This window comes from Pipra filicauda, unplaced genomic scaffold, assembly GCF_003945595.2.
Source record: "Pipra filicauda isolate LSUMZ 115617 unplaced genomic scaffold, ASM394559v2 scaffold14_size4853619_pilon, whole genome shotgun sequence".
NCBI lineage: Eukaryota > Metazoa > Chordata > Aves > Passeriformes > Pipridae > Pipra > Pipra filicauda.
Genome location: NW_024103985.1, coordinates 753,483 through 770,758, shown reverse-complemented (window position 1 = coordinate 770,758; position 17,276 = coordinate 753,483). Strand labels below are relative to the sequence as shown.

At 44.2% G+C, this 17,276-nt stretch overlaps 1 protein-coding gene and 1 long non-coding RNA gene across 2 annotated transcripts in view; one reads left to right on the top strand and one right to left on the bottom strand.

Annotated features, from left to right (window-relative positions):
• Nucleotides 1-14,121, bottom strand: part of AACS (acetoacetyl-CoA synthetase) — a 40,157-nt gene extending 26,036 nt beyond the window's left edge. Inside the window, exons 1-4 of the mRNA XM_027732993.2 lie at nucleotides 13,809-14,121; nucleotides 10,581-10,684; nucleotides 6,865-6,985; nucleotides 3,797-3,910 (exon numbers count right to left, since the gene is read on the bottom strand). Of these exons, the coding sequence (XP_027588794.1) occupies nucleotides 3,797-3,910; nucleotides 6,865-6,985; nucleotides 10,581-10,684; nucleotides 13,809-13,926 (457 nt within the window). The 5' untranslated portion in view covers nucleotides 13,927-14,121. The remainder of the gene's footprint in view (nucleotides 1-3,796; nucleotides 3,911-6,864; nucleotides 6,986-10,580; nucleotides 10,685-13,808) is intronic.
• Nucleotides 14,122-14,189: 68 nt separating this feature from the next.
• On the top strand, nucleotides 14,190-14,956 carry LOC113994219. The gene is made up of 2 exons (XR_003542975.2): nucleotides 14,190-14,338; nucleotides 14,442-14,956. It is a non-coding gene; the product is annotated as an uncharacterized LOC113994219 (long non-coding RNA).
• The last annotated feature ends 2,320 nt before the right edge of the window (nucleotides 14,957-17,276 follow it).

The window sequence follows — 17,276 nt, the reverse complement described above, 5'->3', positions numbered from 1 at the left end:
ACCAAGGGCCCTAGCAGCACTCCTCCTGACTTATAAGGATGTATACAATCTCCATAAGGACAAAGAAATGAAAACTTTGCTTGACATAAAACCTTTAGGCAGGACAAGTGGTAACTTAAAAACAGCCTGGATTTTTTTTTAAGAGGCACTAACAGCCTGATCTGCTCAAGACAGCATTTTCTGTCAGTTGCTATTTGCTTTATCTAGCACACACAGAGATTACATTTACATGTGTTCACTTACACTGCAGTACTTCACCAACAGAACAGGTAAAAACTGAAGTTTAAAATTTTATATGATCATGCTGAAAACTATGTCACAGGTCTTATTTCTCAGAGTGCTGAGAACACATTCTAATGCCTTAATAAGGTAGAAGAAATGTATATACAGAAGCACAGGTATCCAAACATTTGCAGTCACCTGCATGAAAAAGAAATTGAACTGAAACCCTGCATCAGAGACTTTGAGCATTGAAATAATGCATCAGGAGGAAGGAAATGGAGAGCTACAACTAAAACATCTCAGTGGCTTATACTACTGAACTACACCAGCTCTCAAACAGAAGAGAATTCAAAGACCAGACTTCCAGTTTCCCTTTTCAATGTTAACATAGCATTTCAAACTCCTGTAGGACTTTAAAGTTGGACATCCTACCTAACATTACTGTGGCCTGAGACTATTAGTAACATGCTAATCTCCTTACAAAGCTAGCTTTAAAACCCACGTAAGCAACTAGGGCTAATACAGTTACTATAGATAAAATACCAGCTCTAAACAATATTATTCATTCATGTTTTGTTGAGGATGTTTTTGTGTGAACACATGGGGAAGATCAGATTGTTTTTAACTGCTGACTTGTAACAGAGCAAAGCTGGCTACAGGGATATAATAGAAGCAACATATCCAGAGATGAGAAACACACTCCCAGGTTTATTTTATTCCTATTTCAGTCATTGTTACTCGCCAAACAGATGGCCAGGGGGAGACCAGGAGTACCTCACATGTGGATCTGTGCAGCTTGCACCTATGTCTCTTCCAACTGCTCAATCATCACTGACAGTACTGCAAGACATCTTTAGAGGAAGAAATACTTCACCACACACCTGTTTCAATTATGTTTACTATTAAGTGCCATCTCCTTAGTGATGGAAAGGGAGGACTAGGATGAAAACAAGCTGAAAGAGTGCTGACACCACTGCCTGTCCACCCACATTCACCCACCTCCAACTTTAACACACTATTACTGTCATGATGCAACCACAACTGGTATTGAACAAACTAGGGGATATGTTAAGTGTAATGAAAAGTTAAAGTAGTCTTGTCTTAGAGGCAGTAGAGCATGGGGATGGAGTCCACAGGAAAACAACATTAAAAAGCTCTCATGTGTGATTCTAACAGCTCAAGATGTTAAGAGAAAGTGTTAAAGGGCATCAGAACCTGACAGGCTTGCTAAGTGGTAGGCAGCTGGAATAAAATTAATAGAATATCTCCCTTCTATTTAAAAGCTGATTTTTCAGAAGCAGTAGAAGCATGCCCTGTGTTACTGCTATAAGCCACATGAAGAATCACCCTTCCCTCTGCCATCCGCTATAAATTTCGGAACAAATTAAGTCCCAGTGGATTTTGGCAAGCTTCAGAGAGCCTGACCTTTGATACCACAAAAGGACATAGGACTCAAACTTTCCCACCCAATACTTGAAGCATCTTCCCCAACTCATTTTGGGAAGCCTCAGTCTCTGACTGCAATGTTACAGTTCAGCTCTTTCAAGGACTGCCGGTATCCTCTGGCATAGGAGAGAAACACAGGAAAGAAGTTGAAACCCAGTGCAAAGAAATATATATATCTAAATAATGGGATTACTGTCAAAAATCCCATTGGATTTCTTTCACAGGGAAGCTCTCCCTAGATGTGGGCTCCTGCCCAAGGCAAAGCAGAGAGTCAGGAGCACGGGACTAGGGGCACCAGGGGAAGGGAAAGAACGGGAACTGCGCAACAGCTCAACTGATACGGATTCCTCTGACTGAGGATTACAAGGAAAAGAGTCTCCCCAGCCAGGGTAAGAGGGCAGAGTGGAAAAATGCAGAATGCAAAAAACTGCCCAGAAGAAAACACACACGCGAAGACTCCAAATGTAAAAAGCTCTACCTGAGCCCAAAACCACACTGTGATTTTAAGGAAAAGAGGCTGCCTAGATTCATTAATCTCTTTTGTTACCAAAAGTACAGGGCTTTGTAAGGACACTCCAAGCCTACAATGCCAGACTTCTTCCACAAACCAACTGCAGCTGTTCATAAAGATATGCTTAAGCTATTGAAATGATCAAGGGGCCCCACTCCACACAGATCCCTGGTCCCTGCAGCAGCCAGGCAGACGTGCTAAACAAGACAGTCATTAACTAAAAGGAATTGTTACTAAAGTCATAATAATAGCATAATTAGCAGCACAGACTACAGCTATGTTTTCAAGAGCATGTTTTCTCCAGCTACAGAGTACATATTCTGTTGCTCCTCAACAAGTGGTCAAATAAGAACATGGTAAGTGTTAAGATGGAAATTAGAGCATCTTAGTCTTCACTCAGACAAGCCTCAACTTCACTGGGTGGTTCATACCCAATTAAGGATTTATCTCTAATTCTGTGTTAAAAACCAAGCCACCAGCTGTGATAATTAAGTGCTCAGTTACCAGTTCCAGAGAATACTTATACCATATGTGTGAAATGAGCTCTGAGTTTATTTTACATTTTCAGGTCATACTTATGGCTTTAAAAACACACCCTTCTGGTTTTCAAGATACAGGTTCAAGTTTGTAACACGCAGAAAACAAACCAACAGTTTCATCACTTGGGGTTTGCATCACATAAGAATTTACACATACTTGGGATAATGGCCAAGTATTGCTCAAAAACATGTGATTACAGCATTATGATGGATACACACACCAGAACCTCCAGGTAGGAGTCAAGGAGCTTCAAAGATACTGCAGTTCTGACTGGCACTATGCTGAGAAAACTAAAGAATTACAGAGCACATGAAGTAGAGATGAAGCAGCTCAGCTGGAAGATCAAAACCAGCAATTCAGAAATAAATGAACCGAGACCAGCTTGAGTAACCCCTTTCCATGCCTGGACTGTACAAGCCATTCACAAGACAAAAAACTGTTTATAGAGAAAAATCTACATCACAGTCTTATGACTGCAGAGTATCTGGTGAGATACTGAAAGGATCACAGGGCTCTAACCACTGATCTTCACACTGGTATGACTTGAAGGCTTACTGCCCACCAGCTGTTCACCACCATTGCTCCAGAGGAGATTCCTCCCAAAGGCCCTGGTGGGAGAAGACAGTACAAGTCCACTCCTCAAGACCTGCAGTTCACAGAGCACCAGATTACCCAGGGCTGTAGGGTCAGGAATTGCCAGCTGGCACCAGAACAACCAACCTGAGACCATGATTTCCCAATTGCCCTGTCTAAATATGCCAGACCTTGTGAGTTAAGGCTCAGAGAGATGCAAAGTCTCTCACTTCTGCTTCCACAGAGTCTTTATGAAACAGACCTTAGTGAAGCTTTGAATGAGGTATTTTCCTTCCCCCTCCAGTGCTAGAGAACCTGCAGGCTAATCCAGGTTCCTTCCCTCTAGAAGTATATTTCTTACAAATGTAAATACAGCAGCATAAGGGCCTTTTCTTTGGAAAGTTTCTGTGAAATAGTATTTCATACTCAGGTTTCTATAACTCAACTAGTCACTTGCGTATTTAAAACAATTCCACCTCCTGTCCTTTAAAAAAAACTACTCACCAACAACTCTGTCTCCTGCTTTTACTCCCATCTTCCTCATGGCTGCAGCATATAAAGCTACAGCTTGTCTCAGTTCTTCAAAAGTAACTTTCAAGATTTCTTCTTTGCCTTCCCCTGAGGAAAGAAAATTAAAGCAACCAGTCAGAAATTAGGTATTGTAACATAAGCAGAGTCTAGTACAAACAATTAGCTCTGGAAGGATACAAAGCAATTTTAAGATAAGAATTTCCACTAATATTTCTACTTTTTGCTTGTTAAGTTCCTCTTCTGCTTTTCTTTTTAATGGGAATCAAGTATTAATCAGTGGTATTCATTCGAAAGGCACAAGGACATTTCTAAAAACAGATACATCTGCAAAAACCACAAGATATTCACTGGAGAAACCTGTGTGCTCAAAGGGCATTCATGGTAAATAGACTGCACCCACCAAGGCTAATGTCTAACACAGAAATAACATCATTTTTCCCTTTTTGCTCAGTTCTCTCATTAGCTCTAGGAAGCAGAATCCAGTTGCCAAGTTTAGGTTATATTACAGTAAGTCACTAACTAGAAAATCGTGCACGTACAGGCCTGACTTTCAATATGTTTTTTAAACACCTGCCTTTGCCAACATAGCACAAAGCAAACAAACTAACCTGGACTCAATTCATCTCTGAAAGGATCTGCAGGGTGTTTTCACTTTTGTACTGAATGTCAGATGTTACATAAGCTGTTAATAAATCACTTGCAAAACAAAAAGAACAAATCTAAATGTTATGAAAGGGAATATTTGTCATCTTAAAGGTCCCTTCCTGTACTTCCTCAATGTGACTCCTGCAAACCACTTGGCCTGTCCTGTTTCCGGTATCCAGGACTTCTTAGGGAAATACATATGCCAAGGATGTCACAGGAAAGGTGAGCTGCATACCCTGCTACTTGGTCCTTGCAGAACAGCTGCCATCAGTCTGAGTGCCTTAAGCAGGGAACAGTATTTTTTAATCTTTTGCCCTCTTAGAATTTCATACCAATAAATTTGGACTTATAGAGCAAGGGAGCAGGTCATGATGCAAAACAACAGAAGTCCACATAACGTGTAGTTCATAAACTGAGCAGGGACTGCCAACAGAGTTTGTGTTCCCACAGAACAACAGGAAATGGGACTCTGATCTTGCTTCATGATTAAGGCCCCAGGAGAAGGGAATCACAAAAAGGACTCACTGCGGGAACCAGTGACAAGTGAAATTGTTTAGGAAAGTTCCAGTTGCATTCCTGTGCTCTAGAACACCCACACTGCTCCCACAGACTCATCCCTAGGGAACACAAACCAGGCTCCCAAACCACCACTCTGACCTAGCAGCACGGGGTTAACAAAAAATACTCTGACTTAAGAGGTCTTAAGAAGATTAAAAACAGCAGAAGGTCATGAAAGAAATGCAGGTGGAAGTCTGTTCACCACAGATGAACCAACGTGTTCACTCCAGTACTGATTCAATAATCAACTAGAAAATTTTGCTCTTTTTGGTGTCATCACCTGTGATTATGTGAGACAAAGTAGTGAATCTCCAGTACAACCTATGACTTCCTGTAGGTCTTGCTTCTTGTTAGGGACAATGTAACCACATGTCAAATGCAGTAATTCACTAAACTGATAATAATTCCTTCAGTAATTCAAAGTGACAATATTTAACTCCACTTTCTCAAGTTGAACATTTAGCTTTTAACGTTAACAAATCAATCACATCAATTCTACACACATTTAGAGTTAGCTTACTAATCAATGTTTGGCTTTCACAAGATGTACTTAACTACACTGATTTTTTTTCCTCCATTAAATAATACATAAGAAGCTTTTATAATGATCTCAAACTCCGAAAGCAATGAGTCCATCACTTTGAAGCCACCTTCCTTTTACAAGCCTCATTTCTATCATACTTCACCAAATCAATTCTTATTACACCAAAACTGGGTCACAGACTTCCCCATTCTCTCTGAACCGGTAGCTGATTTTATATAAATATATATATGAGATCAGAAAGGTTTTTTCAATACATCTAAGCAATAAAATGCAACTGATAAGTATTTCTTCAGCAGTAAATTTACAGCAGTAAACCTACTTAAATTCTTATGTGATGCATTGTTTTTAAACAGCTATCAGAAGAGCAACATACTGTAAAACTGATTCCTATGTATCTGAAAACTGAGACTTTTAACACCTACACAATCAAACATGCTCTGGGAATACAGATAGTTACAGAAAGTCCTTGGCAGACAAAATGAAGTTTTCTTAGAATGTGTTCAACTGCATTAAGGTAGTTGAGGTCCTGCTGTGTTTAGCAGCACTCAGTATTTGAGGTATTATTTCACATTTGTCATAAACACTTGCCTTCAGGAAGTATTTTGGCACTATTGCTGATATTGTCCCTCCCACCCTCTTCCTATGCTTTTTATTTTAGGAATACGAAGGACTACATGGGGTGTAGGTATGAATTAACTTTGCTCTTGACAATACAGAAAAGACAGTTATGTGCATGGGGGACTTGCAATTTCACTTGTCTGGAAAACTAAACTCTGTCTTAATTTTTTGGTTACACTGAAGATTAAAGTGTAGTAAAATCTGTGCATAGCCATAAGGACGGTAATGTTGAAATACAGAGAAGGGATTTTTATTGTCTGCTGACTTTGGTAACTTTAAAAACCGGATTCTAATCTGTTAGATGAGATTATCTTCTGTGCAGGTGTGTGAGTGCTTCCTTAGGGAGCTGTATTCTGAGCTTCCCCTTTGCTGGACCTAATCCTTATCATAAGACTGACCAAGCAGTGATGCTTCTTAGTAGCTTAACAATGAACAATGGAGTCTTGCAGCTCCTTAGCAGAGGACACGATGCACAACTATTGTGTAGCTGTTAAAAGCGTGTTTCGCTGGGATTTTTTGCAGAGTTGTGTCACAGATTGTGCAGAGTAACTGATCATACTACCCTCTTTTCTCCTCACCCAAACCAGTTTATTTCAAGGTTTCAATCATCAGAGCTGTTTCACAAGGCCTAGTCCTGTGAACTGTAAATAAATATAAGCCAGTGATTTTTTCTTACTTGCTGCATACAGTGCAATCTTGTCATTGTCCTTGTGCTTCAGGAGATTCTCTGCATAGTTCAGACGGCTGCCCTTAAACCACTCCGGGACATCTGCAATACTTTTGGATGTATCGACCACCTGGAAAGAATACATAATACATTTCTTTTTCAGAGAAATCAGCTAATTAATTCCAAGCTCTTTTTAGACTGCATTAGGCAAGAATAATTTCTCCCAGCTTAGAGATGGCAGACAGACACTGAATCCTGGAATTACTGGCCTGGAAAGATTAATTATTTGTCAACTGTCACAAGCAAATACGTCATTACAACTAAACTTAAAGAAGTTCCTTGCTGACAGTTCTACCTTTGGACCAGCCTTTAATACACAAGCAAAGCAAACCACTGTGACAACATCCAGACCATAAGGCACAGGCAAACCACAGTGACCACTGGGGTTTAGCCTCTGGGAACACCCCAAACAGGGGCTGAGCTGCAGTATATGGAAACTCTCTCACAAGACTTACTCCCCAGCCTCCCTCTTAGAAAGGTGTGAGCATCCACCCTTCCCCAGCACGAGTCACAGGGTAGAGAGACCAACACCAGGAACTCAAACAATGGTAATTCAAAATAATGAACTGTATAGTCAAATGTACCCAATTCTCCATGCTTTAGAATGAAGAGGGTCCAACAACATAATAAACCAATATTAAGTAACTCCCCATCTAGGACTAGGACATACAAAGAACTGAAAAATGCAATGAAAAGCCATCAAAAAGAGATTGAGCTGAAATAACTTCCCCATCTCGAACTTATAAAGCCTCAAAGTACTAATATATCCCTTGATCAGTCACAGTTAAGACTATACCTTTAAAAACAGTAATAAGTATAAAGAGCCCCTAAGCATTAGCCCTAGAGGTCTAAACTCCTTCCAAAATGCACCACTGCTCAGCAGCACATGTATTTTGAAATCTTTAAATAGAAACTTTATTTTATAGTTGTGTTTTTGAAAGCTTCAGTTTATACCCTCAGGTTCTCTCGTGGACTGCACATACATTATAAAAACAGCATTCCTTCAAATCAATTGAAAGGCTCTTCTGAAAGCCAGGCAGAGCTCAAAATATCTCCCATTCCAGAAAACCTAATGGTTTTGTGCTTTGAGATGGGCAGTATGTATTGCTGGAGGCAGTCCTGAAATTAATTTATAAGCCAAGGTAAAGCTCATGTGCAAGTGATCTACTGCATTACTTTATTTCAAATGTATTTTCTAAAAGTGGGAACTCATGTAGATTTCTTCTCTCCTAACAAATAAAAATTGAGTTCTAACATTTACACTTTATCAACTCCGGCTGCAGAAATATTTTTTATATACTAACATATATTACTGCATCAATTAGAAGCTGCTTTTAGATCTGACTCATTTATGACTTCCTTAGCTTGAAGAAAAGTGAGCAGAATGTTTTCAACATTTTCCAGGACAAGATCCAACATAACTACTTTTTCCTGAAGTGGAAAAAAAAACCCTTTAAAAAGCATCAAAGAGCTCCACTAGCACAAGGTGCTGAAATCATATAATACTTGATGCTCCAGTATTTTCTCCCCAGGTAACACTTATGACTCCTAGTTAATACCCTGTCTTTGGTAGTGGTACTTTGTGATATGAACAACCTGATCTCTGGCTTAGAGGACCCTCCACAGAACCAAACAACAGCTGTCAGGTGCTTCTCATAGCAAAAAGAAATAGACTCTATATTCCTTATTCAAAATCAGCTACTTGTAACCTGACAAGCCAATGCCAAAGCTGCCATGTCAGTGTAGCTTTGCCCACTGCAAGTACCCATGTTCTTTTCACAAGTGACATGGGTATCAATTGCTACAGAGCGACAACAGCATGTCTACATCAAATATTTAAACTTAGTAAAGGTTTTAAGTAAAACACTGGCTGTTCATATTATATGTACACAACATAAAATGTAAACATTTTATTGTTTTTCTTTGAATTACCTGTGCAAGTATAAACTGTTCCACTGGCTAGGAACAAAGGAGTTAGCTCTGGTTCATGAAAAATTTTATTTACCTCAAAGCATAATGCTTACTTCCAATAGACAGCCAGGATCAAGCTGTAAGGTACCTTAAATCAAGCTTCTCAGCTCTTTAGCTACCACAAACCAGCTCAATTACTGTGACCTTCCTTTCCTCCTGACACACAACAGAAATGGACCAACGGCAAGGACTAACAGCAAGTCAGCAAAGCTGGAGTCAAGCCTTGAAGCTGACACTGAGGAAAAGGCAAACAGCAACATCCAGCACAAGTGACTCAGTATCTTCTGCAGTCCTTGTCCATCAGCTGACCCTCCCTCTCCTCTCTCAAGACCTGACATCACAGCAAGACCACTACAACACAGGCCCGCAGCTCACAAGAAATATAATTAAAGCCTTTCTAAACATCCCCATCTTCTTGCTACTCATCCCCAGGAAACATCCATCTTTAGGGCACCATCTCCTGCTCCAGTTTCCCTCCAATGCATCAGCCACTGCTGGCATCTGGAGGGACTGGCTTTCAGGAGTACCAGTCCTGTAAGGCAAGAGAGCAAGTGTTACTGTCCAGTTTGCTCTGAACTGTTTGCTCAAGACAATTTGAATTCATGTGGAAATTTAGGATAGGCTTGCTAGGAGCACAGAATATGTAGAGAAAATAGACAGTACCCAAATTCAACCTGGCAAGATTTTGAGTTACCATCTATAGAAAATGTAAAGATTAAGTGTTTACAGTCTTCAGACTACACACTTCAAAGTAGGCTAGTTCTTACATTCTTGATGAATTCACTCTTCTAAAGGATGAGTCACATTAAGACACCTGAAAAAGCAGTTTCATGGCAGGAAGAACCACTTGATCTATCACATCAGTACAGAAATTCATAAAACAGAAGGAGAACTCAAAAGAAACTTACCAGTCCCTTCTGCAGGACTGCCAGTACTCTGAGGGTTCTTGGAACAGATGGTCTCCAGGGATTAAGAAACAAGTCTAGTCCTCCCCACTAAGTCCCAGGAAAGTTTCACTGCATCAATCTTTTGAAGCAATCAATCCATCATCTTCCTCAGATGGAAAACTACAGGGTGATATTGATATCTTACACTAGGACTATAAAAGGGCTTCAGCTTTGCCCTCCATTTGCAAGAGCTTCAGAGTCACCTTTATCCCACAGCAACTCTGTGGTACACTCTAGTATTGCACCGTGACAGTGTTCAACCACTACCATTCCCTCAGAAATATTTCAAGCCTGATTGCAGAGCTTCCAAAACCAGTTCTACAAAGCCAGAGAGTAACAGGTGTGCTTATCAGGTAAGCTGACTCAGGGAAGTCAAACATGAACTTGACAGCACGCCAGCATTTACAAAACCAAGGTGATATTCTACCAGCACGATGCTAAAGCAGAAGACAGGTATTGATAGACTCCTCACAAGAAGCCAGGAATGATAATGTGTGCAAGAGCACATGAACACGAGGACACTACAGCAGAAACGCTTAGGACAACAAAACTTGAGGATTTCACTGTCCTAAAGCGTACCAGCAACAGAACACCACCACCCACCACACAAGGAAGTTCAGGACTATACATCTAAGAGATTCCTCATATCACTTGCAAGAGTTCAAAGAAGAGGTCAAAAGATCGAGTGTGAAACCACTTTATTTCCTGTTTGTTTTGCACTTACTGTAAGATAAACACTCAACTTACCTCATCATACAGGCGAGAGCATACGATGTTACTGTACTTCCAGAATTCTGCCCAGAAGTCTGAGTAGGATTCCACTGACCACTGGTATAAGTCATCATAGTTGGCTGGAAGTAATAGATACATGTCAGCACTATGCAGATAATTACAGGAATTCAGACAAACTACAATTAGGGATGTCCTGGATAAAGAAAATTTGTGGCTAAAACAAGCAGGAAGATAAATCTGACCACACAGAGTAGATGACTTCAGCTCAAGGCAAGTGACTATAGCAGAGTTTACTTGAACCTGAACACATGGCATCCCTTCACCTGACTGTTACAAGCTATCTGCCACCACTGAGACAGAAACCTTTCCTAGTAACTCTGTTTCCTCCTACATCAGTGCAGCTGAAGATCAAAGGGCCAGAGTCCCGTCTGCTGACACTTTCACTCCCTTATCATATCAACATGATATGTTCACACAGCAAAAGATAAACAAGGCTTCCTGAGAAGGGACGCTTGCTATATGGTTCTAGTCAGGGGCCAAAGACCTCTGAGAGCTCAGTGACACGGGGATTATGTGACACTCATTGTCCAGCTGTGGTATCAACAGGACTGTTAGAGGAAGCATGCCTAACTTTCAGTAAATATGGGGTCTGACAGACTGCAGCTTACCTTTTCATGCTGAAAAAGCATGAATGAAGTGAAACAAGATGTTTACTAGCTAGATATTAAAGCATGACCCGGCAATAAACTCCTCATTTCCATGTTTAAAGTCTTACATGATTGTGAGACCGATGAAGTAACCTGAGGAATGCATAGGAAAACCCCACAACTCAAACTAAATACCAAAATTCAGTGTGTAAAACAGTTCTAAGTATGAATAACTGAAGCTGATGCCACATCACCAGCCTGAAAGTGACATTCCCTCATCATGTCCATGCTGTCTGAAGCTGTGCCAACAACCAATTAAATATGAATATCTGCCATCAGTGAGAATAAGTTTCCTGCTCTGCCAACTGTGTGCCCTATTTGATGCTTTCAGCTAAACCACTCAGAAGCATTTTCACCAATTAGCTTTGCTTTGTCATCCTGTTATCCAGCCAATTGCTTCAGAAGCCAGCTTGCATCCTCTTCCTACAAAGAGGACACCTTCCAGCTTTGTGAGAGAAAAACATTGAGAACTACCTCTGCACTGTTACACATGGCCACTACAGCAGTTTCCTCACCCAGTCTGTCCCTTGAACATTTAATTCCACCTCAACTCTTTCCATCAGTGTGAGATTTGTCTGTGTTACTGACATAGACAAAGGCCAAGACTTCTCCATAAATCATGTTTTGCCTACATATTGCCTCAATCCCAGACTCCTACATACCCTTTTTACACTCCACCCAAGTTACTATATGGCACATCAAACATCAGCTGTGTGGAGATAAAACTTTACCCAAGAAAAGTTTAAGTTGCCATCTCCCCCTTCAAAACCAAACTGCACCACATGCTCCAAATAATTTGACAAATGCAAAAAGGTTCAAGACACTACTAATTTGGTTTCTCACAGTATGAACAGTTTGTTCTGTTTTGTCTATACAGTTTGTTCCAAATAAGCATCAGCACACAAGTCCTTCAGGGCACAGGCCTGTTACTCAGCAGTTAAACATTGCATCTTATTGCTACACTTTCAGGGCCAGGCAGAGCCATGCTGCTTAAAGGGCTATACTGCCCTTAGCTCTCCTCAGAGAGTCCACATCTTAAGGTTATATAAAGCATCCATTCTTCGCTGTTGAATAGCACTCAGGCCAGTGAACACCAGTGCAAATCTAATGGAGGCTGACAAAGGTTTCTACATGTGCAGAGCAATCCACTTTCCAATAGGGAAAGCCACTTCAAAGTGGGATGAAAAGAGTTCTAGTTGTTTCAGCCATAAACACAGGCAGCCCATCTGAAACTGCATTCACTCTTGATCATATGAGTACCAGTTACATCACATTTCACTCAGGAGTTGGCTAAAACACTGTAGTAACTTGCTTCCTATCCAGCAGGAGAGTTAGACACTATACATTTGCCTTCCCAGGGGAAATCACCAGCAGTCAAAATAATGACCTGGCTTACCTACATAGCAATCAAGGTGAGGAATTGTTTTCTGGACATGAACTGCAGGAATCACTATATACACTGCTACCACTCCAGAATGTCTCTGCTCATACCACTGACATCTACACTGGACTGAAACTTTCAGGTCACTTACCAAAACTATTCCCTTCATCCCCCATCAGACAAGTGATCACAGGAAAGCTACACAAGCAACCTGGCCCTCAAACACTTAGGAAGAGCAGACACCATAAAACAAGCTAGTCAGAACTGGAGGGTTTGACCCACACATGCACTGAAGTTCACCTCGTCCATGATGTGGCTGAGCTCACACAGCCAGAACCACTGATACCCTGGAGACATGACCTACAGTCAGCAAGCATTGAAAAACTAATGTTCTGGGTTGAAAACATCCCTGGAAGTCCAACCCCTGCTCAAAGCACAGCTCATCCCAAAGACAACACGTTGTTTCCAAGTCAAAGAACCACACGCACTTATTTACAGCCATACAGGTGTTCCTGAACAAGCACAAAGCAGAGCTCGCAGTTCACAAACTCTGGCAGATACATAGCAAAAAAACCCTTATCTTCCACCACTGAACAAGCTTAGGCATCACCTTTCACCTCCCAGCATACCTGAATATTACAAAAACATACTCTCCCTAATCAAAGATGCACATGGCCTTAACTTAAATCTCACACAACTATGTCGTTAAAGCATCATACCAAGGCTTACACTAACCTCCCAGCCATGGCGGTAGTGATCCCGCCTTCCCACATCCCTTTAAAACACCAAGTCACCCCAGTGCTGCTCCTGGTCCCAGCAGCTCCCTGCACACCGGGAGCCGCCGCAGGTAGCGACGCCGGCGCTGCCTGGGCTGACATCCAGCCGCAGCACCAGGCGCAGATAAGGCTGTTTGCCTTTCCCACCAGCACGTACCTTCTCACTCAGTGGATGCTGTCCCGGAGGCCTCTGGCCGAGGCTCCAGCAGAGCATCCCGCCTGGACCACTGTGACCCTCCTGCGCCGGGGGGTGCCCGCGCACCCAAGGGATGCGAGACCTGAGGGGCAGGAGGATGGCCCCCAGCCCCACCGCGGCCCCACAGTGAGGCCAGCCCGGAGAAGGCAGAGCAGCGCCCGCCCGCCCCCGCCCTGCGCTCACCCAGGCGGATTCCGTAGCTGCTGGCCACGGCGGCGCGGAACCGGTCCATGTGGGTGTTGCGCTTGGTGTCCGGCTCCCACATCACCTGCGACTCCATGATCTCGGGCTCACGCGACATGGTGGCGGCAGAGGAGCGAGACAAGCACCGTCCGTCCCACGGGGCTCCGGTAACGGCGGTACCGCCCGAGAGCCCCACGCACCCGCCTCGCCTCGGCGCTGACTGCGGCCCCTCCTCCGCGCGCACCCTTTAAGGCGCCGCCGATCGCATCACTCCGTAACCTTCCGCCGCGGGGAAAAAAGTGCGGGGCGTCGCGCCCCGCCCAGGGGCGGCGGGGACCGGAGGGACCGAGGGGAGCTGGGGCCGGGAGGGGCGGCGGGGCCGGGCGGGGCGGCGGGGCTGGGCCGGTGCCCGCCCGAGCAGTGCGAGGTCACCCGCTGCACCGGCCCCGGGAGCGCGGGCACGGAATGAATGGGGGAGCGGCCGCGCCGGACACTCGGGAGCCGGCGCTCGGTCCCTGTCACCTCTAAAGGTCACCAGACGCCGTGAGGGCACCGGGAGGAACCATCGCTTCGCGCTTCTCACTGGATCTCTGAGAAATCACCGCCGCTCTATTAATTTCCCCCCCCCCCCAGGGACGCCTGAAGAAGTCGCAACAAGTGTCTGACCTAAAAATGAGGCAAGAAACGCGTCTTTCCATGGCCTCACCATCCCAGCCGTGCTTGTGTAACGCTCCCTGCCTACACAGCTTGCACCTTGGATTAAAAGCTACTATTGCTACTCTGCTTTCCGAGTGTGACCTCTGCTAGTGGCTGTCACTGTGATTTCAGCCAGGAATTGGCATTAATGAAGCACTTAACTATGTGAAATTCACTACTGGATTCAGTGCTATCTTGAAGATCTTTTCCAATCTAAACGATTCCACAGGGTATCCGTGCTGCTTATGTAACTTATTTTCAAGGTTATGATTTCGCTTCTAATGCATAGAAGACTCAAAAGATGGGAGTTTGATGGTAAATTATATACAGGCATATTGTATATGAAAGTAAAATACGTGTAGTAGATCGTATACTTGCTCTAAATGTCATTTAGATTTTTGTGCTACCAGAATGCAAGTACTTTATTAAATGTGGAGACCATGGAAACGTGATTTAAACAATCCACAGTTTATTTGCCTAGAGACAGATGTTACATCTGGCATTTTTTTAAATAACTCTCCCCAGAGCTGTAGGCCTTGAGGAGGCTGGGGTGGAACGGGGACACGTTATCTGCCTGTCGTGCCTCCCTTGCCTTGGCAGCACTCAGAGGTCAATGGCAGTGTGAAATCCACAGCCAGACACCTGCCAAGAGATAAGGGAGAAGGCAGGACAGGAGCGGGCTTGGGATCCACAGCCTGTGGTGGAGAAACTGGCTGGAGAACCCATCTCTCTGTGACTTTTATTTTTTAACCCTTTGTGTTTGTGAAGGTATTTATGACACTGACAGAGTGTTAACCTGTGTGGGTACAACACTGGTACAGGACATGCAGGGCAGCAGCCAGCAGGGTTTTGCCTCCTGCCCCACCACAGACCTCAGACCTCATGCAGCCCCTCCACACCATTTACCCCCAGCTGACAAACAGCCTGCCCTGCTCTGGGGGTACAGGTGAGCTTTGGGACAGGTTTTGGACAGGACTGGAAGCAAAGCTGTGATTCCTCATTTTTACCAAGGCACCCCCACCACTCTTTCCCCAAGGGGGTCACAGCCCAGGAGGGTGGACACGAGGCCACCCACTGACCCCTGTGCTTGGCACTGGTGAGGCCACACCTCAAATGCCGTGTCCAGTTCTGGGCCCCTCAGTTCAGGAAGGACATTGAGGTGCTGGAGCAGGTCCAGAGGAGAGCAACAAGGCTGGTGAAAGGTCTGGAGCACAAGTCCTATGACGAGCTACTGGGGGGGCTCAGCCTGGAGAAGGAGGCTCAGGGGGGACCTTCTCACTCTCTACAACTCCCCGAAAAGAGGTTGTAGCCAGGTCAGGGTTGGTCTCTTCTCCCAGGCAATAAGTGACAGAATGAGAGAACATAGTTTCAAGCTGCACCAGGGGAGGTTTAGCTTGGACATTAGGAATAATTTCCCCACAGAATGAGTGATTAGACATTGGAACCACCAAGGAGGTCGTGGAGTCACCATCCCTGGAGATGTTAAAGGAAATACTAGATGTGGCACTCAGTGCCGCGGTCTGGTTGATATGGTGGTGTTGAGTCACAGATTGGACTTGATGTTCTCAGGGGTCTTTTCCGACCTAATCGATGCACTGATTCCGGGACTCCGTGACCCGCCGCCGCCCCTCAGGGCCGGGCAGCCCCGCCCCGCGGACGGATCTCGCACGGCGCACGGCGGCCGTGACGTCGGCGCGTCTGATTGGCTGCGGCGTGCCTGGCCCCACATCAGCCCAGAGCGTACTCTCCTCGCGGGGGAAGAGCCGACGCCACGGAGAACCAATCGGCGCACAGCTTTCTCAAGCCCCTCTCTCTGCCGGCCAATGAGCGGCCGGATCGGGGGAGGTGTGCCCAATGGGAGCAGGGCTCTCATGCCGCACGGAGGGAGGGGTGGGGGTCCCGCCGTGGGTCCCCTCAGCGCCGAGGCGATGCCGAAATTGCCCGTTTTAAGATAAAATGCACAGAATCGCAGAATCAGTTAGGTTGGGAAAGCCCTCTGAAATCATCGAGTCCAACCCGACACCACTCTGTCAACCAGACCACGGCACTAAGTGCCACATTCAGGCTTTCCTAGAAAACCTCTAGGGACGGTGACTCCACCACCTCCCCGGGCAGCCTGTTCCAATGTCTAAGCACCCTTTTTGGGAAGAAATTCTTCCTAAAAGCAGCAGCAAAACAGCCGCCTTGCCCCACCCAGAGCAACCTGGGCTTCTAAAAAGAAAATGAGCAGCCAAATTACCTGAGAAGCGACCCAAAAATCCTCTCGCTGAGCTGGAAAAGGTGTTTAAGAAGGACTGACACAGTCACAGCTCAGGGAGGAAGGGGTGTGCTGGGATTTGATGATAAAACTAGGGGTTTTAGGAAAGTCTGACAGTGTTTTTATCTTATTAACAGCAGTTTTACTATTGCATCCTTACTTAGAGTGGGTTATGCATCCAGGTTCCTTGCTTCCATTCCATCTTTGCTTTATCCAAAGCAGTTTTTCCCTCTTTCAAAAGTGACTTTGGAAAAATGGGAAGAAGGAAAATTAAACAAATCTTTAATGAGAAAATGGGCATTAGGAGGACTGCAGTGACTACTGCAATTAGTTTGGAGACTAGATTAGGATAGCTGGAGGAAAATAGCCTGAATAAGATTAACTGGAATTGACCATTTTCAAATCTTTTTAAGCCTTGCTTTATGCCTGCTAATAGTAATAAGGTTAAAAATGAGATCATATTTTCTGCTTTAGATTAGATTAGGGGCCCTTCAAAAGATCCTTCAGAGCCAATG